This window comes from Lutra lutra, chromosome 7 (assembly GCF_902655055.1).
Source record: "Lutra lutra chromosome 7, mLutLut1.2, whole genome shotgun sequence".
Classification (NCBI taxonomy): domain Eukaryota; kingdom Metazoa; phylum Chordata; class Mammalia; order Carnivora; family Mustelidae; genus Lutra; species Lutra lutra.
In genome coordinates this window covers 139,064,870-139,085,762 of record NC_062284.1, presented here as the reverse complement: position 1 = coordinate 139,085,762, position 20,893 = coordinate 139,064,870, and the positions used below count along the sequence as shown (strand labels likewise).

Sequence of the window (20,893 nt, the reverse complement as noted above, 5' to 3'; positions counted from 1 at the left end):
TTAATGCCTTCTAGCTCTAGCCGGGCCCTCCATGCTTCCCTCCCTGCCCTTAACCATCTTGTCCTCCTCGACCCTGAAACCCATCTGTGACCGCCTTGTACCTCACTTTCCTTCATCCTTCTCCCTCCCAACCTATACACCTACCCACCTCTGGGTGGAGCTTGTTTCTTCTCTCTGCAACACACCATTTTCCTATTTGGTCTGGCCAACTGCGTGTTCTTCAGACTCACTACTTACAGTCCCTGTCTCTTCCTCCGGGAAGCCCTCCAGACCCCACTCCTCCTAGCCACCCCTCCTGGGGGCTGCTTCTCTGTGCTCAGAACACTTCCTCACATGTGGTGGGGGCAGTTACCCTGCTCTCTGACACTCTCCAAGCCCCTTGAACGCAGACTTTTCCCAGTTCACCCCGATCCTCTGGAGCAAGAAGACTGAAGCATTAACAGTTCCATAAATACTCTTTCTGCATAGCGCCTGTGTCCCGCCTGTGTGTCCTGGTTATGCCTCTGCCAGGCCCCCCTCCCTTTCTCTGCACCTCCAGATTCTGCCCTTCCTAAAACTCAGCTCCCTGTTGCCTCCCTTCAGAACAGGTCTCTGGACAGCCCTGCAAGGAACGCTCCCTTTTCCCCTCTGAACACTCGTGGTGCTGGATATGGGGCGTGCTTCTGTGATTTCTCGCTTTCTTTTTGTATATTCTAATTATTCATGCCAGTCTCTTGTGGATGGGATCCCTAGTTCTATCATCTCTGTGTGCCTAGCCATTAGCCTAGAACCTTCTGGGTGGGCATGTGGCAACGTGGGCAGAGACCCTTACTGGAAGTTTTCTGTGGCTGCTGGAACAAATTAGCACAAACTCGGTGATGTGAAACAGCACGACTTTATTGTCTTCTGTTTCTGGAAGCCAGACCTCTGAGGTCCATCTCGGCGGGCTCAAGTCCGGATGTCTGCAGGGCCGACTCCTTCCAGAGGCTTGAGGGGAGGATCCATCCCTGTCCCTTTTCCGGCCCTTAGGGGCGCCAGCAGCCAGCCCCTGGCTCTGGGCTCCTGTGGTCCAGCCTCCTGCTTCTGTGGTCGCATGGCCTTCTCAGATGCTCACATGGCCACTTCTCTTTTATAAGGACCTTTGTGGGACACTGGACCCACTCAGATAATCCAGGATCATCTCCCCATCTTGGGACCCTTACCTTAATCACACCCGCAGAGTCCTCCTATGAGAAAAACATGCAACAGTTTCCAGGGATGAGGTCCTGCCCATTTTTGCGGGGCGGGGGGGGAGGGCTGGGGGGCAGGGGGCGCTCCATCCGGAGCCCACGACAACAGCATCTATCGTGTCCGAAATTACCGAAGGGGAAGCCACGCTTCACGGCTCCCTGCTGTTTTTCTTCTGCCAGAAATGTTGGAGACCATCCGTCCTGTGGGGCAAGGACCCCGGACTAAGACTCCGAGGGGAACACTGCTGGTAGAGTTCCCAGACCTTGGTCCGGAAAAGCCGGCCTACGAAGACGTAAATGACGGGGTTGAGGCAGCTGTTGGTGAAGGCGAAGAAGTTGGCGTACTGCAGGCCCAGGTCGATGAAAGCCTCCCAGAAGCAGCCCCGGACGGCCCGCACCTGGTACAGGAATTCCAGGAAGGCGAAGAAGTGGTAGGGGGTCCAGCAGACCAGGAAGGCGGCCACCAGGGTGAGGATGAGGGCCGTGCTCTTGCCGCCCGCGGGGCCCCCGCAGCGCGCCCCCGGGACCTCAGCCCGCCCGCGCAGGGAGGCCAGGATGTGGCCGTTGAAGAAGACGATGGCGGCCAGCGGCAGCAGGAAGCCCAGCACGTTCAGCTCCACCATCCTCGCCCAGTGCCAGGCCCCGCCGGGGGACAGGAGCACGCAGGCGTGGGAGTTGTTCAGCTCCGGCACGGCTTGGACGGAGCGGAACAGGAAGGTGGGCACGCTCAGGAGGCCGCCCAGCGCCCAGATGAGCGAGCAGGTGACCTTGGCCAGTCGCCGCTGCCGCCGCCACCGGCTGGCCATGGGGTGCACCAGCGCGCGGTAGCGGTCCCGGCTGATGGCCACCACCAGGAAGATGCTGATGAACAGATTGGCCTTGATGACGCCGTTGACCAGGCGGCAGAGGGGGCCCCCGAAGGGCCAGCGGAACTGGTGCACGATGTTCTCCGCCCAGAAGGGCAAGCCCAGGACGAACACCAGGTCGGAGGCGGCCAGGTTGGCCAGGTAGATCTCGGCCACGCTCAGGCGCCGCCGCGGGAGGAGGAAGACGGACAGCACGAAGAGGTTCCCCAGCAGGCTGCAGACGCAGACGATGACGATGAATGGGGGGAGCGCGCCGTACAGCAGGGCCCAGGCTTCCCGCGCGCCGTCGCACGACGTGGCATTGGGCGCCGAGAGCCGGCTCCGGTTCAGCAACAGGGACTCCAGCAGGCTCCGGGACGCCATCCACGGGGACCTGCACTGAAGGGCATGCAGAGTCAGCGGGACGCCGCCCCTGGCAACCCGACCCCAGGTTTGGAAAATAAGGTGCTATTGGCGCGTGGCCACACTTGCTCGTTTGCGTGTTGTCCAAGACTGCTTTTGTGTGGCAGTGACGGGGCTGTGTGGCTGGCACAACTGGGAATACTCGCCATCTGGTCCCCTTGAGGAGACGTTTGCCGACTCCTGGCATAAAGCAAAGGACGGGGGCTTTGAAACCCGAGTCCAACTACCCGAGCGCAACTACTCGGTGTGGGCCACTGAGACCCCTGACTTTTATTTTTCCTTTCTGGAAGCCGGAGCCAATCGTATCCCTCTTGTGGGGCTGTGGCGAGGACTGGCGTTCGGATCTATGGAGCGCTTGGCGAGGTCGCCTGGTCCACAGGAAGCGCCCAGTGGAAGGTGCTGATTCGTCTTATTAATAACCATAGTAGTGGGGCACCTGGGTGTCTCAGTCGGTTAAGCGTCTGTGTTCGGCTCAGGTCATGATCTCAGGGTCCCAGGATCGAGCCCCACATCAGGCTCCCTGCTCCGCAGGGAGTCTGCTTCTCCCTCTGACCTTCGCCCCTCTCATGCTCTCTCTCACTCTCTCTCTCTCAAATAATTAAATAAAAAAATAAAATCTTAAAAAAAAAAAAAAGAAAGAAAAAGAAAGGATAGCCACTCACACCGAGGAAATGATCTCTATCTCCAGGCACCATTTGAAGACTTTCACGTTTAAATATTTTTTCATTTAATTTACCAGCAGCTCTGTGGGGGCTGGGTCCTTGTCCCTTCCACGCAATGGGGGCTGATCTCTCCTCCGCGGTCGCACAGACCTCAACAGTCTGACCCTAGAGCCTGGGCCTCTGTCTACGTGATCCTGCTGCATGTTTTGTCCCCACTTGGTAGACGAGGGAGCCAGCCTGTCCTGGGAGACCTCAGTCTGCGCTGCCCCTAGCCCACAGCTGGCCTGCCTCCCACATGCCGACGCTGTTCCAGGGGAGGAGAGATGTGGTGGGAAGGAAGCGGACTATGCCTCCCAGCCCTCTGGAACCCCATGGAAAGAAGGGACCGCGTCCTGTACTCATGGACTGAGATTCTTCCACTGAGCAATGCCTCACAGCATTTAACAGAAGATATTGTGTAAGAGAGAACCAATCTTGGAAGAGTCTTGGCTGTGTGACCTTGGACAACCACTTGGTGTCTCTGAGCCCGACTTTCCTTATCTGAGGAGGCGATGGCCGTCAAGTTTTGACACTGTTGGTAACTCACACACTGGGCCATTCACACCAAAGCACAATTCACCAGTTCCTCCATGCAATTATCTGCTGAACTAGTATTTATTGAGCACCAGCTGTATACCTGGCGCTGTTCTAGGTATTTTGGACATGACAGTGAATCAAACCGGTAAAAACTCCATGCCCTCGGGTGGCTTCTAGCCTAGTGGGAAGAGAGAACCCACAACACTGAACAGACTGAGTAAATGTGTTAGCTGGGGAGTGGTGGCAGGGGGGGATGATAAGATGGAATCCGTGTCTAGATTTATACTGGAAGTAGTACCACCGTGTACCATCAGAGGCAGGTTGTGAGAAAGGAAGGATCGGATGTCGCCAAGAAATATGAGGTTGTCATCAACTGAAATGGAGGTCACAGACTGAAGATGGGGCAGGATTTTTTGAGTGGCGGGAGATCAGGGGTTCACTCTTGGACATGTCAAGGTTGCGATGTCTACTGGCCCCCAAGTGGGGATTTCTAGGGCTCACCTAGATAGTCAAGTCCGGTTTTCAGGGACAAGGTCTGATCCTGTGATATGTAAATGGGAACTGTGATTACCTAGATGGTGTTTAAAGCCACAAGACTGGATGAAATCACCAAGGGAGAGTGTAGACCGAGAAGAGAACAAGGTACCTGGTCACCAGAGGGCAGGTGAATGAGAAACACAGGGAATCATTGGTTGGGGGGCTGTGGAGTACCGTAGTGCTCGGGAGCCCTGACCCAGAGCGTGCGGAAGAGTCAGGATACTCTCGTTTTTTCAGTTCCTGCAGGGCATAAATCCACAACTAAATACTTACTTGGTTATTCGGAAATACTTGTTTGTTTTTTTTATTCTTTTTTAAGTAGGCTCCACGCCCAGCGTGGGGCTCAAACTCACAGCCCTGAGATGGAGTTGCATGCTCTACCGACTGAGCCAGCCAGGCGGCCCCTGGAAATACTTCTAAATTTTGCAACATGCCCTTTCTGGCAGTGATGAGCTCAAAATCGCAAGCCGTGGAGACTTAAGTAGCGAGCTTCTGTTTCTCAAGGAAGCTGTGGTGACTGTGCAGGTTGTACAGAATGTTTGCTGATGTTGACATCACTGTGGGGCTGCAGCGATTTCGCTGACTCCAAGAACACCTGAGACACAAAAGCTGCCATTTTAGAAGTTCGTGTTTTTAAAAGATCTGCCCTCAGACACTGATCTCACCCGCGGAAGCGTGGCTTTTCAACTTAGACCAAGCAGCTGTTCTGCAAATTAATTCAGTTGATTTTTGGTTCTGGTTTTCTCCTAGACCAATTTCTGGAAGCTCAGTCTGGCCAAACGGAACAAAGGACTTCTGGGGAATTCTATTCTAAATTTAGTTTAAATTGTTTACGTTGGAACTAGAATTATATTTTTGTGAATGGTAATGCAAAGACAGATTATCCTGGGCATGGTGTCATGGTAACAGTTACATTCTTACTAAATAAGAGACCAAAGAAACAGAAATGTACACACTGTTTATAATTACTTGCAAGTAAGTTTCAATATTCTACCAATTGAAATGGAGATGATAGTTGACAAAATTAAGAAAACCACAACTTTTTAGTACAGTTGATGGTGAATTAAAAAAAAGAAAAGCTTCGACATGTATTTCTTTCCTTTGCTGCCCATCATCCATCGATTTTATAAGACCTTGAGCCTAAAAGCCTGAAAGTGTTACTAGTTGTTTATTAAAGGAGAGCTCTCATTTTTTTTGAATTTTATTTCGAATCAATGGGAGATCTTTAATCAAGATGTTTAAAGAACAGAGTACTGAAACATCTGCTTTTGCGTGTGTAACGATGGAAAACGAAGCTATTGTGCAGAAAATAAAGGAAATGTATTGTAAAAGGGAAGAAAGGATTAAATCAGAGAACAAGGGCTCCGTGGCACACAAGATTTAATTTTAAAATTCTGTAGTGAGCTTTGGACTTCCTCAGTTTGTGGGAAGAAACTTTTCCATTGGATAAGTTCATATTCTGTACAGAAATGAGATGAAATTGGGAAAACCTATGATTCACGACATCTAAGCTTGCCAAAGCATTCAAAAATCACAACTACAGTTTCTTTGTAGAGTTGCATCTAGTAAAAATATTTGTGGAAGAAAGCCACTTTGAATGAAGGCATACAGGCACCACCTGTGAAAATATCTGGGCTAAAATACTCACATCATTTTATATGCAGAAAGTCGGGCTTGAGAACAGCTCCCCTTTTCACAACTTGCTCAGTGTGTGTTGGCACCTGAGCACCTGCCCCAGCCCCATTTTCTTAAATAAATACGTTCTAGTCTAAGAGAAGGGTCGACTGAAGGTGCTAATTTACATTTATTAACTGGAACACTTGAAGGCGAAGAGTTCAGCAATTATATGGAACAATTAAAAATGGTAAGACCAGGCAAGAAGAAAAAGTCATTCTCCAGGAAAATGTCCCGGACACACCCAAGACAGGCACAGATCAGAGCCCGTGGATTTGTACCCAGTTTACGCTGCTTACGTCCTTTTCCGTGTTCATCTTGGTAACGTGAATACTTATTTTGCCCTCATGTACACGGGTGGGTATATATACTTACAGACGTAACTACTTTTTAAAACAATTGTATTACTAAAACTCCTTTCTAACTCCATCACAGTAATATGGCCAAGCTGTTATGGGTTTGTGTGTATATAGAGAGAGTTAAATACATCAATATTTAGAAAATAGCTTTGCACGAGAAATGCACTGCTGTGATACAGCTCTTTGGTTCTTTGAAGCCACCTGGTTTGTGGGGTTTGGTGTGCCCAGCAGACTTGATTTCTCAGATGTCTCAGATGCCCCGGGGCGGGGGGAGGGCCCAGCACCCCGTTGTACTCCATACATGTCTACAGAACTGCGTCCTGAAACTGTCACGGGGCCTCACACCATGCCTTCCTGTGCTCTTCTCTGCACATGGGGACCAAGTTCTGCCCACCAAGGAAAACCCTCTCAACAGCTTTGTCTCTGCCCCAGGCCTCCCCGACGCTGGGGCTGGAGGGAGACCTGGATGCCCATGTCTGAGCCTTCAGCATCCCCTACACCTGTCATCTGTGGAGAGTTCAAGACTCTGCTGGGCTCTCAGGAACTTGAGCTTGACAGCAGGGCTGCATGAACAGTCAGAGAGTTGTGCCCATAGTACAGATGAACAAACTGAGGCACAGATATGACACCGGGGGCTCTGGAGGTGGAGGGAGGGGCTGTGAGCCCAGAGACACAGGCAACCTCTCAAAGTTGGAAAAATCAAGGAACGGATTCTCCCCTGGAGCCTCTAGAAAGGACACAGCCCTACCAACACCTTGACTTCAGCCCAGTGTGACTGATGTAGAACACCGAACTTACAGAACTACACGACAGTAAATTTGTGTCGTTTTTAAGCCACGAGGTTTATATTAATCTATTACAGCAGCCAAGGAAATCTCATCTGGGGGCAAGGCTTCACCCTACCCGGAAAATCAGGGACTGATTCCCAATCCACATGCCGAGACCTCTGAAGTCAGCTTGAATCTGATCGGTTCAGCACACACTGTCCTCTGTCCCACAGCCTGTGTCTGCTCAAGATGGGCTTACTGACTTTTTAAGACTTTTTTTTCCCAAGATTTTATTTATTTATTTGACACACACACACATAAACACAGAGCACAAGTAGGGAGAGCGGCAGGCAGACGGAGAGGAAGAAGCAGACTCCCCGTTGAGCAGGGAGCCTGACACAGGGCTCAATCCCAGGCCCCTGGAATCATGACTGAAGCTGAAGGCAGACGCTTAACTGACTGGGCTACCCATGCACCCCAAGACTCATTTATTTATTTGAGAAAGAACATGAGTGGGAGGGGCAGAGGGAGAGGGAGAGAGAATATCAGGCAGACCCTGTGCTGAGTATAGAGCGTAACATGGGGCTCCATCCCAGGACCCTGAGATCATGATCATGACCTGAGCTAAACCCAGAGTTGGAGGCTCAACAGACTATACCATGCAGGTGCCCAAGCTAGGCTTATTTCTAAAGGGTTTGTCTTTGCTACCTGCTGTCTGTGTTTATAGCAAGTTGGACAGAAAGAAGAGACCTTCCTTCACCACTTCTTAGTTGCAGCTCTGATATTTGCCTGGCACATAGTAGGTGTCAGTAAACAGCACTATTGACATTTTGAGTAATATTCGATCTTATTTGTTAAAAACTTAGAGATGACACCAGGCAGGTCTACCAGAGAAGATGAGTCTGTAATTTCTATGTGCTACTTTCTGAGTTCTCTGTACATGTTAATATTGACATTGTTACTCGGGAGACCACTGTCTTCCACAAGGAGGGCTTCTTGGAATTCATTCCAGTTTCAACAGTGAGGTGGTAATAAAGGCATTTGAAATACAGACACAGAGATTAAAGAATCACAGCTCAGTCAAATAATAAGATGCTATTGTCAAGCCACAAATAACCTAGCCAGTTATCGGCCTTCTGAAATCTGGTAAGCCATCCTGGGGAGGTCTGTCTGATTTTTGTATCAATCAGAATTTGTAAATGGAAGCTGGTCAGAGTCCACATAGAACACTTGGGAGGCTCTATCCAGCCTCTACATATTTCCTGTGGCCTTGAAATAAAGAAAGAGCTTCTGGAAACTTCCCAGGCTAGTCCAGACACTCTCCTCCTTTTCTTCTGGAAAAGCAACTCAACGTGGAATATAGTCTCTTAAACGGATTTAGAATTAGGATTCCTTCCTTCCTTCCTTCCTTCCTTCCTTCCTTCCTTCCTTCCTTTCCCTCTTCTCTTTTTTCTTTCTTTCTTTCTTTCCCTTTCTTTCTTTCTTTCTTTCTTTCTTTCTTTCTTTCTTTCTTTCTTTCTTCTTTCTCTCTCTCTCTTTCTTTCTTTCTCTCTTTCTTTTTTGAAGATTTTATTTATTTATCTGACACAGAGAGACGAGAACTCACAAGCAAGGGGAGCAACAGAGGGAGAGGGAGAAGCAGGATCCCCGCTGAAGGGACCCCGATGTTGGGCTCAATCTCAGCACCCTGGGATCACGACCAGAGCCTTTGGCAGCACTCAACCAACTGAGCCACTCAGGTACCCTAGAATTATGTTTCAAAAAAACACACACTTAAAGAAAGCCAAAAATTCTGCTAATATTTAGTTATAAAGGGAAGCTTTTTTGTTCGTTTGTTTTTTAAAAGATTTTATTTATTTATTGGACAGACAGAGATCACAAGTAGGCAGAGCAGCAGGCAGAGAGAGAGGAGGAAGCAGGCTCCCTGCTGAGCAGAAAGCCTGATGCGGGGCTCGATTCCAGGACCCTGAGATCATGACCTGAGCCGAAGGCAGAGGCTTTAACCCACTGAGCCACCCAGGCACCCCAGTTTGTTTTTTTCTAAGAGATGTGGCTCTCCTCTTACATCTCGCTCTCACAAGAGGGAAAAAAAAAGGTGGTCATTTACTTACCCAGGAAAGGAAAGAGTTCACAGCTTCAGCTGGCTTTCCCAGTGACGAGGGCAGCCCTCAGAGGTGTGTTCTGCACTGAGAAGCTCCGTGGAAATGCTGCGGCCTTGAATTACACAACCTCCTCTCCGATTCTCCGATGAGGTCACTGGAGGGACTGCCGAAAAGAGTGAGTCTTTCAAAGGAAGAAGCAAGCTGGGATTTAAAAGGAAAACTGCTCTGCATTTGGGGGGCTGGCAAGAATTCTGCTCCCACACCCCTCCTCACGTTGGTGACATCTGGGGAAGCCCGGACAGCCCAGGATTGGTATGTTGGCCAACATGCGCTTAAAATGCATCCTGGCCTCCTTCTGAGCCCCCGTGAGCCTCAGTGGACACTGAGTGATGACAACCCCATTGACCACTTTCCTGCCTGAGGTTTTGCAACAGCTTTCCTTAAATGCCTCCTTCTGAATTTCGGCCCGAAGGATCCATGGCCAAGAATCCATTAGTGTGAAGCCCACTAAACAAACAGTGAGCTAGGAAAAATTTGACTCAGGCGGGGTCCAGAGTTGAGTAAGAGCAGATGCACTTTCCCTAATCTTCCCGGGCAGCTCTGAGGCCCATTCTTCAACACACATTGCATCTGTCAACTTGAACTACTCAAGACCTCGTGTTCAGTCCGTAAGACATGTCTGGCTTTCTTTGAGAGTCAAGTCTCAAGAGCCTTTAACTGCAGTGCTCCTTATCCACCCTCTTAGAAAATTAAGATTTCAGAGTCCTTCCCCAAATGCAGGAGAACGCATCCATGTCAGGGCTTAAATTCTGGCTTCTGGAAAGGGGATCCCTGAATCTCAGGGTCCCAGCCCTCCACACTCCTTAGTCTGCCTCTTGGGTGCTCCATGTCCCCTTGGGATGTTACCTTGAACCCAGCCTCTTTGGAGCAGAACATGTCCCCTTTGTCTTCAGATTCTGGTCTTCTCTCTTTCCTTTCTCTGTATGGACATCTCAGTGGGGACAATATGCACTTTAGAATTTTCTAGCAGTTTTCTAATATGCTAGACATATTAAAATCATGGGAGCAGAAGACAAAGAAGAAGAGGATTCCAAGATTCAGTAGACCCTGAGCATTTTCGGGAGGGAAGTGGAGTTTGTCTTTGGGAAGGGCACCTCCCATCAGAGGAGACCAGGGATTTTTTTTTTTTTTTTTTTTAGTAACGTGGATGTTAGGTGCGTGTCGGCCATCATTTGGGGGAGATTTTCATCAGAGAGAGGCTCCAAGTCCCATTTCTTCCTGATTAGTGATGAAGATTGGGGTATCCCCAGAGAAACCCTTTCTGGAAAGCAGCTGCCTTTTCTCCCTTCTATATGCGTTTAGACTGGACTGTATCTGTTCTTATGGGATGTCTTCCTGTCCAGGCCCTGAGATCAGGTCTCGGGGTCTGACCCTGGCCCTGCACACGTGGGGGCAGAGGATGGCCCACGAGGACAAGGGGACTGTGTGTGGCAGGGTACCGTGAGTCACTTGTTAGAAGATGGCTGGGCTGGGATTTGGGAGATAATTCCGTGGCAGCCTTGCCAAAGCCATGGGGCCTCACCCGGGGGTGAGATGGAATGTTCTCTAAAGAAAATGGATGTTCCCACTGTTGCTCACTCAGAATGGGAAATGGGAAGTTGGTCTTTGTCCCAGGGAGGAGAGAGTCTCCTTCTACTTCTGGGGCGGTGGGGAGAGGGGGCCTGAATTCTGGGAGGCTCAGGACAGGGGGAGTGAACCCCAAGCCTGTGGGAAGAGGGGCTCGATTTCCCAGGGCTGAAGGTAGGATGAGGGAACCTCCCATCTAGGAAGAGGTACAGACCCCTATAATGTGGAGGACGGGGGAACTCTGGAGTGGGATGAGGGTCCTCTTGGTCCTGGGGGATGTGGGGGGTATGTGTGGGGAGAACAGAGTAACAAAAAGGCACAAAGAGGTGGCTGGCAGGGTGCCCAGGACTGCTATCTGCAAACAGAGGACAGCCTGTCTGGCTTGGTGGGACAGGTCCTCCCTCTTGGGGACTGTCCCTGAGGCGAGTGCTGGGACTCTGGGCAGCTGTGTCTCCTGAGCTCCGGGTGGGCTCGGGCTTCGATGCATATTCAGGGAAGGTGGGGTGGAGTTTGAGGGACTTGGGGACTCATGGGTCACAGTCCCCACCGTGACATACACAGTTCTCCAGTCGCTAAACCCCGGAGCCACGCTGTGTCCTCTCCTAGTCACATCAAACAGCTTCTGCGAGGACATTTCATTGGGAACATCTCTGCAGGTAACTTCTAGAACCCAAGTGTCCTCAGGGCTCCTGCTCAGCCACCACAGTCACACGTGTGGTCCCTACTATTAACTCTACTTGCAGACGCAGGAAAGAAGCCAAAGCTGGGCACCTTCTGGCCTGAACCAAAGGTGCATTGAGTTCTCTGTCCCCTCTGTCCAAGCCTTCCTTCTGTCATCAGGGTTAGGCTCTCATGCAGCAGACACGTCTATGACACGGAATTCCCAACAAATCTTGCTTTCTCACTCTCGTCCTGTCAATGCCTGTGCTAGATTACTATTCCAGAGTACTGGATTTTGTCATTCCAGAGGACTACACCCCAGCCCCTGGGAATTCACAGACTCCACGGTCCTGCTTGTAACACCCAGAGCCACCTCCCGACCCTGGGGCTTCTGATGCGGCCGAGTGGTGATTGGAGGCCTCCCTGGTGCTTCCAGACTTGTCTTCCTGTGGGCATTTGCTGGCAATGGCCTCCCCTCCCCTACCTGTCTGCTTTGTGTCCCTCCATCATTCAAGGCCCCTCGTAACCCCTTGCTCCTGGATGAGCGCGGGTCTGTGTGTTCCTCCTTGCATTCTGCAAATACGGAGGGAATGCCTGCCTGCCTGGTGCCCAGGGAGGGCTGGGTGCAAGGGGACAGAGAGAAGAAGCCTCGGTGTCTCCCTGGGCCCGCTCATGTTCCGGTGGACCCGGCAGGTGGTCAAGCCCACGTTGGCGGGCAAGGGTGTAAACGCCGTTACAGAAGAGCCCCCGGCGGGCACACAGAGTGTGTGGGCATGGAGCGGCCCAGCTGGAGGCATCTGGGTGGAAGGGAGGTAAAAATACAATCCTAAAGTTTGTTGGTTTCCCAAAGCGTAAACCCCTGGAAATTGACAGGGTGCCAGTTGCAGGCTTGAGTGGGTCCCAGGCAGCTCTGAGCACAGTGCCGGCCTGAGCTGATGGCCGTTTGGAAGTGAAGGGCTCTGGGCACTCGGCAGAAAGCACTCTGCTGGGCCAGGGGTTCCAAAGACCAGGAAGGTGTAAAAGTAGTCACATTAATCCCTGTGTCAGCTTTGCTCTGGGAGAGGCTGTCTCACCTGGATGGGACGAGGTGGGTGGCTCGGCTGACCCTCCTTTGAGGGGAGTCGGGAGAAGCCCCTGAGCTAACACAGCTGGGCCCTGGAGCACACTGGGCCCGGGAGGGTGTGACCGGGGATGCTCAGCCACATTCTGCTTTGTTCTAAAGCCTTAGTCTGACCACGTTGTGTCTCTGCTGGAAATTCTCACTGCTCCTGTCTCAGGCACAGCAATGGACTAAGACTTGTCTGTGACACAGCCTGCCACCTTTTCTGGGTGTCATGGTCATGGTCCCCACCTGCTCCTCCATTGGCTCTCCTGGTCCCCTTGCTCTATTTTGAGCATGCCACATCCTCTCCCACCTCAGGGCCTTTGCACTGGTCGTTCCCTGTGCCTGGAGCACACTTCCCTTAGACGGCTCCATGCCTCAGGTCTCCTGTTCCCTATAACCCCCACCCCCTTATCAGAGAGCCCTTCTCTGAAATAACCTCTCCTCCCCTCCCTGGCTTCCCTGTTTGTTATAACCGTTAGCATCACCTGGATACGTGGTTTGGTTTTTACTTCTTGTGTCTCCTGCTAGAGCATGAGCTCCACCGGGCAAGGGTTTATCTCTTTTGGTGGAGTCATAGTCCAAACTCTTATAACAGACCTCAATAAATATTTGCTGAATGAATTCACAACCCTATTTATTTCTATACCAGAGTATCACTAGTTTGTCTCTGGCCCAACAAACAGTCCTGAAACCCTTGAGGGCACCGTGTCCCTTGTGGGCACTGCGAAAACACAGATGAACAAATTCCTTTCCATGGCCCCTTGAGGAACTCTGGGTCCATCTGAGGACAAAGACGCACAGTGACTGCACAGAGTGGAATGCAGAGTGGCAGCAAAGACCCAAGGGTCTGTCTGAGTATGAGGACCTAAAGAATTTAATTCTGCTTGAGGCTGAGTCTGGAAAGAATTATAGTGGAGGGATATTTGAGCTGGGTTTTGAGAGATGAATAGGAGTCAGAAGGCAGGCGAGCTGAAGAAAGCATTGTAGGAGGAAGGCTCAGCATGCGTACGTATAAGACATGTTTGTGGAAGGCTTCCTTGGAACTTGGAGACGGAAAGCCCAGGCTCAAGCCTCAGACCGTGTTTACTCATTCTTTCTGGGTACCACTCAGGCCCTGTGTGGGTGTGCCCCCAAACGCTCTTGTTTTGGTACAGCAAAGAGAATTAAACAGTTTCAGATCAGACTGAGGAGTTCTCTGACAACACAGATAGCCCCCTCCATCCTGCTGTTGGGGAGAGAATGCTGGGGGACCCTGGCCGTCCTGGGGAGCTCCTGACCCAGTTTGTTCATCTGGGAGTGAATGTGCCCTGCCTATTTCGTGAGCTGTTGTGAAGATCAAATAGATCCTTGGAAAAATGTCGATATTGAGTTGATATTGTGTCATATGGATGCTTACAGGGAAGATGAATGGATGTATGTATTCTCCAGTCTTAAGACCTTTCTCTGGGGTCAGAAATTGCCCATATGGAAAACCCCTTACATCATTTTTCAATCAACAGAGATGCCTAAATGGTCCATGTGTACAGCAACAAAAAATGGGGGGCATGAAATCAGATTAGTTTTCCTAGGAAACCAGTAGCGCTTGTGTATCTTTAAGAGAGACGGGATTAATGCTGTAGGCATGTGCCTTTCACATAAATCACGCTGATCCTATGATCGGAAATGCTTCCACAACCTGGGTAGAGGGGAACTGATGTGCTGAAGAGAACGTCCACCTTTTCTTGAAGACTTGGGGCCACCCATGGCTGTCCCAGTCCTCATGGTGGCTACGCACATGTGACAGAGACAGATAAGATGAAGACCCACGTGAAAGGCCTAACTGGTGTTCTCCAGTGAGCACTGGGATCAGAGAAGATGCCTCAGAAGAGAGCTAACATTTCAGAGTTACTGGCAAAGATGTGTCTTGGTCAGGGCTCTCCGGAGATACTGAACCAAGAGGATGTCTACCTATTCCTACCTATCTGTCTGTCTATCTGTCTATCATTCTATCATTCTATCTATCTACCTATCATCTATTCATCAAGATGTTTATTTCAGGGAGTTAGTTCATATGCTTGCAGGGGCTGGCTGGTCAAAACCCAGAGGGCAGACCAGAGAACCAGAAACGCAGGCAGGAGATCATGCTGCAGTCTTGAGACAGAATTTCTTCTTCTCTGGAAACATCAGTGTTTGTTCTGAAGTCCCAGGAGGGCCCACATGAGGCCCACCCCCATTATGGAGGGCCAGCTCCTTTACTGAAAGTCGGCTGATGGCAGACGTTCACCACATCTACAAATGACCTTCTCGGCAATACCTGGATTCATGTTTGATTGAATAACCGGGTGCTGGAGCCCAGTGAAGCTGACATTGAAGACTCACTGTCACAGATAGCATTTAGAGCTGTGATTCTGGCTCGGATTAATAAGGGGGTCCATGTAGATGAGAGGAGGGGTTAGGGTTGAAGCTTGAGGAACCCCAACATTTAAACATCAGATGGAAAAGGAGGTATGGGACAAGGAGAGTAGAAAGAGCAGCCAGTGGAGTACAGGTTCTGTGCCGATCAAGTCTGGGAGACCCTGGGTTAGACCAAGCCAAGACGAGCATGCCTCCTTCCTGCAGGACTTCTCAGGGCCTTTAATACACGTCTGTGCAATGGGCAGCCCCATGAGGAAGATGCAGTAGTTGCAGTTCTGAGACTTATTGGACCAATCAGGAGCTAGGTTTTTGTTTTTGTTCTATTATTTTTTGTTGGTTTGTTTTGTTTTTGAGAAACTTTGGGAAAAATCTGCGATAGTAAATAATGACACTGAAATAGCCTGAGGATTAGAAGGTGAGCTCTGCCGTTCTGGGAGAAACTGATAGGAGAACAGGATTGAAGAGCTTTCGGACAGTTGACCGAGTGGGGGTGCCGAGGGGAGAGCACCAGCTCTCACAATGACAGTCCTGTTCTTCTGTGTGGAGTGCGAGGACAGGGCTCAGGATGCCCCAAAAGGCCATGCAGCCGTCAGGATGCCAGGGTCTCAGAGCGTCATCATCCTCCACGGGGACAAGTGCTTCGGGGAAAAATCTGATTTGGAAGCAAGGCCTGGGTCTTCATTTCTGCTCTGGAATTCACGGGGGAGGGGGGCATGTCTGGGCCGTGGAGCTCGAATCTCAGCTCCCTCACTGCCGGGTCAGGGGAACTGGAATCCCTTTCTCCACCTCCCCCTGAAGCCTTGGTTCCTTGGTCTGTGAGGGGGGCGGTCCCTTGTCCAAGTTTGGGGATCAGATGAGCCATGGGGGGGATGCCGCTGGCCCCTGGTCAGCAACCAACTGTAGCTGGCCTCGTATTGCTTTGCTCTTGCGCAAGGAGGGGTTATGTAAGCCGTCCTCCGTCTTGGCCAGGACCCCGGAGAGGAAACAGGCAGACGTGGCTGGCCCACTGAGTGGGCCTTGGAAGGTGACTCAGCATGGAGGGGGCAGCCAGAGGATCCTCAGCCCTGTCTTGGGTCACCTTGCGGGGCTGTCCATAAACAACCTCCCACTGTGGGGAGCTCTGTGCCCAGGCTGCCTGGAAGCCAGCAGCCAGGCCCTGTGGCCTCTCCTTAGCCTGGCCTGAGATGCCTGGAATCAGCCTGCCTTTGGAGTTGAGGGAAAGAAGAGGGGGATCAGGGTGGTTCTGGTCCTGGGCCAGCAGGTCTGTGATGCATGTGCTCTTGGGGCTTGGGTTGGCTCCTAACATCTTGGGATCTCGGGAAAGGCCTCAGGATCCTCCTTTTGGAAAACTCTCTGAGGTTCTGTATCATGGTCTATCCCACTCTTTCTTAGGGAAACTTCTGTCGCCAGCTGGCATCGCCAGCCCTCAGGAGACCCAAAGAAAGCCCATGGCGGACTTCCATACTTCTGCACTGCTGGGGACAGGGGTCTCTGGGCTGTGGCGGGGAGCAGGCCCTCAGAACCAGTAACACAGCTCTAGCCATCTTGGATTGCCACAGCAAAGCATCACAGACGGAGTGGGTAGGGAGGGGGCTTAAAACAGTGGAAATTTGGGGTGCCTGGGTGGCTCAGTGGGTTGGAGCATCTGCCTTCGGCTCAGGTCATGATCTCAGGGTCCTGGGATCGAGCCCCGCATCGGGCTCTCTGCTCGGCGGGGAGCCTGCTTCCTCCTCTCTCTCTGCCTGCCTCTCTGCCTACTTGTGATCTCTGTCTGTCAAGTAAATAAATAAAAAAACTTAAAAAAAAAACCAAAAAAAAAAACAGTGGAAATTTACTCTCTCACAGTTCAGGAGGCCAGAAGTCCAAGATTGAGGTGTCTGTAGGGTCCATTCCTCCCGGAGGGTCTGAGTGGGAGTCTCTTCAATGCCTCTTTCCTGGCTTCTGGAAGTTCCGGGGAATCTTTTTTTTTTTTTTTTTAAATTTAATTTCTTTTCAGTGTAACAGAATTCATTGTTTATACACCACACCCAGTGCTCCATGCAATATGTGCCCTCCATAATACCCACCACCTGGTTCCCCCAACCTCCCACCCCCCGCCCCTTCAAAACCCTCAGATTGTTTTTCAGAGTCCATAGTCTCTCATGGTTCACCTCCCCTTCCAATTTCCCTCAACTCCCTTCTCCTCTCCATCTCCCCATGTCCTCCATGTTATTTGTTATGCTCCACAAATAAGTGAAACCATATGATAATTGACTCTCTCTGCTTGACTTATTTCACTCAGCATAATCTCTTCCAGTCCCGTCCATGTTGCTACAAAAGTTGGGTATTCATCCTTTCTGATGGAGGCATCATACTCCATAGTGTATATGGACCACATCTTCCTTATCCATTCGTCTGTTGAAGGACATCTTGGTTCTTTCCACAATTTGGTGACCGTGGCCATTGCTGCTATGAACATTGGGGTACAGATGGCCCTTCTTTTCACTACATCTGTATCTTTGGGGGTAAATACCCAGTAGTGCAATTGCAGGGTTACAAGGAAGCTCTATTTTTAATTTCTTGAGGAATCTCCACACTGTTCTCCAAATTGGCTGCACCAACTTGCATTCCCACCAACAGAGTAAGAGGGTTCCCCTTTCTCCACATCCTCTCCAACACACGTTGTTTCCTATCTTGCTAATTTTGGCCATTCTAACTGGTGTAAGGTGGTATTCTAACTGGTGTAAGGTGGTATCTCAATGTGGTTTTAATTTGAATCTCCCTGATGGCTACTGATGATGAACATTTTTTCATGTGTCTGATAGCCATTTGTATGTCTTCATTGGAGAAGTATCTGTTCATGTCTTCTGCCCTTTTTTTTTTTAAAAAAAAGATTTTTATTTATTTATTTATTTGACAGAGATCACAAGTAGGTGGAGAGGCAGGCAGAGAGAGAGGAGTAAGCAGGTTCCCCGCTGAGCAGAGAGCCCGATGCGGGGCTCCATCCCAGGACCCTGGGATTATGACCTGAACTGAAGGCAGAGGCTTTAACCCACTGAGCCACCCAGGTGCCCATCTTCTGCCCATTTTTTGACATGATTATCTGTTTTGTGTGTGTTGAGTTTGGGAAGTTCTTTATAGATCCTGGATATCAGCCTTTTGTCTGTACTGTCATTTGCAAATATCTTCTCCCATTCTGTGGGTTACCTCTTTGTTTTGTTGACTGTTTCCTTTGTTGTGCAGAAGATTTTGATCTTGATGAAGTCCCAAAAGTTCATTTTCACTTTTGTTTCCTTTGCCTTTGGAGACATATCTTGAAAGAAGTTGCTGTGGCTGATACCGAAGAGGTTACTACCTAAGTTCTCCTCTATGATTCTGATGGATTTCCAGGGAATCTTTGGTGTTCCTTGGCTTTTGGAAGCCGCACTCCAGCCTCTGCCTACATCTCCTGATGGCCTCTGTGTCCCTGTGTGCCTCTCCTCTTTTTATGAGGACCCGTCTCATTGGACATGGGGCCCACCTCGATCCAGTATTACCCCATCCTTATTTAATGATTTCGGTGAAGACCTTATTCCCAAGTAAGTTCATCTTCTGAGGTCCCATGTGGATGTGCACTTGAGCGGGAAGGAACCCTCTTTAGGCCACCAGAACACTTAGATCTGTCTTACTCTTTCAAAGCACCTGGATCCTCATTTTATAGACAAGAAAACAGAAACTCAGAGAACTTAACTGGTTTTGTCCAAATTCCCATGGCCGGGAGTGGCAGAGCTGGGCTGGGGACCAGGATCTTGGCTCCAAGCCCAGGGTGGTCCCTGTCATGTTGGCTCTGCCCTTTATAGTTTATGGAGCCCCCTTTTCAGAGTCACTTGCTCTGGGTGAGACAAGCATATTTATTGGGTTATCTGCCCATTTTACAGATGATGAAATGGAGGCCAAAGGCCATGGAGGGGGTGGTTTGCCAAGATCACATGGTGAGTTAGTGGCATGGTAAGGACTCCAGCCCTGGACTCCAAAGGTCTTTCCCTACAATTAAATATTACATCTGGGCATAAGCCTGATGAAAGGAGCCAGCCATAAAAGGCACATGGTGTGTGATTCTGTCCATATGAAATGTCCAGAAATCGCAAGTCTAGAGATAGAAGGGAGGTTAGTGTCTCCCAACAGTGTGGGGAGGGCGGAATGGGGGATTTCACTTTGCGGTGATGAATGTGTTCTGGAATCAGAGAACAGTGACCATTGCACAGCTGTGAGAATAAACTGAAAGCCACTGGAATGGGTCAACTGTCTGGCCTGTGAATCATAACTAGTGAAGCTGCTCCAGAGCATGTCTCCGGGTCAGGCGTAAGCTGCCAGACCCTGGGGAGGCCGTTCTACCGGAGGCCAGTACTCACAAGGCCGACAAGATGTGGTCTGTTGATGAGGGCAGACACAGCCCTAGCACTGCCTCAGGAGTTCTTCACGCACAAAGGCACCTTGAGGGCTTTCCTGGTGACAAGATTGCTAACCCCTGCCTAAGACTCAAGCCTGCCAAGACCGGGTGGGCTTCCTGACCCCCTTCCTGAGGAACTGGGTAGCCCTAGCAAGTCACTTCCTTGCTGGGTCTCAGTTCCCACATCAGGAACCTATGAGCACTTGCTTCCCTGAGTGGTCATGAAGGTCAAGTCTGGAAAGGGGTCAGCAGAGTCATGGGACCATTTGACCTCAGCCAAAAAACCAACAAAGCATGAGGCTTCAAGCCAATGCTATTGCACAACCATGACCTCCTTGCTCTCCCCAGACGCCCGTATCCTCCAGGGCTGGACGAGAGGTCAGAACTATGTGAGGCTCTATAATGGGCTCAGGGGCTGAGTGACAAGGAGACAGCAGAGCACACTGCTGGAAGCTGCCAATCGAGGCTTCAGCTTCCAAACCATGAAGACAGCGTTAGTGGCTTCATACATCGATGATAGCCCCCATCACTAGCGTTCGGTCCCACCAGGTCACAGGGGATCAGTTTGCATCACTGCACCAGATCCTCACCCACTTGGCCCAGGGGCAAACTCAGGCTGGGCAGCCACCTGGGCTTCTCCCCATCACACCAGTTTGCTAGGGCCATGGAGGGCCCAGAGGGGAGAGACCGCTCATATTGCCTGGCTGGGTGGAGGGAGGTGGCAGCGAGGCTCTCCCAGCCTGTTTCCACCTGCCCAGAGCCCTGCTCACAGTTGTAGCCTGATGGTTTCTTCCGGAGTGTAGACTTCCTCGAGGCAGGCTCCCATCTATGAACCAAGTCCTTGAAGGAGTGAGCGCCCTAAGGCAACTGTCAGCCACTTTCTCCAAGCTCAGTGCTGCTGGGGAGGGAGGTGTGCAGCCTGAGTGGGAAGGGAAGGGTAAGCACTGGAGCGGGGAATGGGAAATCTGCCAGACTCCCGTCCAGTTGTGGCTGTTAGGGCCAGAGGGTAGAGAATGAGTCAGGAGGTAGAGAGAGGGAAAGAGACAGGTCAGGGCGGGCTCATTATGGGTCTTGCAGACCACATTATGGAAGAGGAAATTTATCCCAAGAGTGGTGGGACACTATTGCAGGATTTCTCGTTAGAGACTGTGGTCATCACCCTCCCCATCTTCCTCACAGCCGTCATCACCACCATGGCGGCTCTCATGGGTCCCGTGCCAACTCTGTACCAGGCACTGTGCTAAACACTCTCTTTGTGAATCCTATTAAAAGTTCTTTGGGGTAGGGGCACCTGGGTGGCTCAGTGGATTAAAGCCTCTGACTTCGGCTCAGGTCATGATCCCCGGGTCCTGGGAACGAGCCCCGCATTGGGCTCTCTGCTCAGCAGGGAGCCTACTTTCTCCTCTCTCTCTGCCTGCCTCTCTGCCTACTTGTGATCTCTGTCTGTCAAATAAATAAACAAAATCTTAAAAAAATAGTCCTATGGGGTAGATCCCATTATTATGTCCACTTCACAGATAAGAACATGGAGACTCAGAAACAGTAAG

The 20,893-nt window shown here is 50.7% G+C and overlaps 1 protein-coding gene across 2 annotated transcripts in view; it reads right to left on the bottom strand.

Annotated features, from left to right (window-relative positions):
• Nucleotides 1-867: 867 nt before the first annotated feature.
• The window catches only part of BDKRB1 (bradykinin receptor B1), a 52,972-nt gene continuing 32,946 nt past the window's right edge, over nucleotides 868-20,893 (bottom strand). Inside the window, exons 3-4 of one of the 2 annotated variants that reach the window (XM_047739231.1) lie at nucleotides 9,163-9,316; nucleotides 868-2,452 (exon numbers count right to left, since the gene is read on the bottom strand). In XM_047739231.1, coding sequence (XP_047595187.1) covers nucleotides 1,358-2,437 — 1,080 coding nt within the window. In that variant the 5' untranslated portion in view covers nucleotides 2,438-2,452; nucleotides 9,163-9,316 and the 3' untranslated portion in view covers nucleotides 868-1,357. The remainder of the gene's footprint in view (nucleotides 2,453-9,162; nucleotides 9,317-20,893) is intronic. The other variant, XM_047739232.1, reaches the window with a different exon arrangement.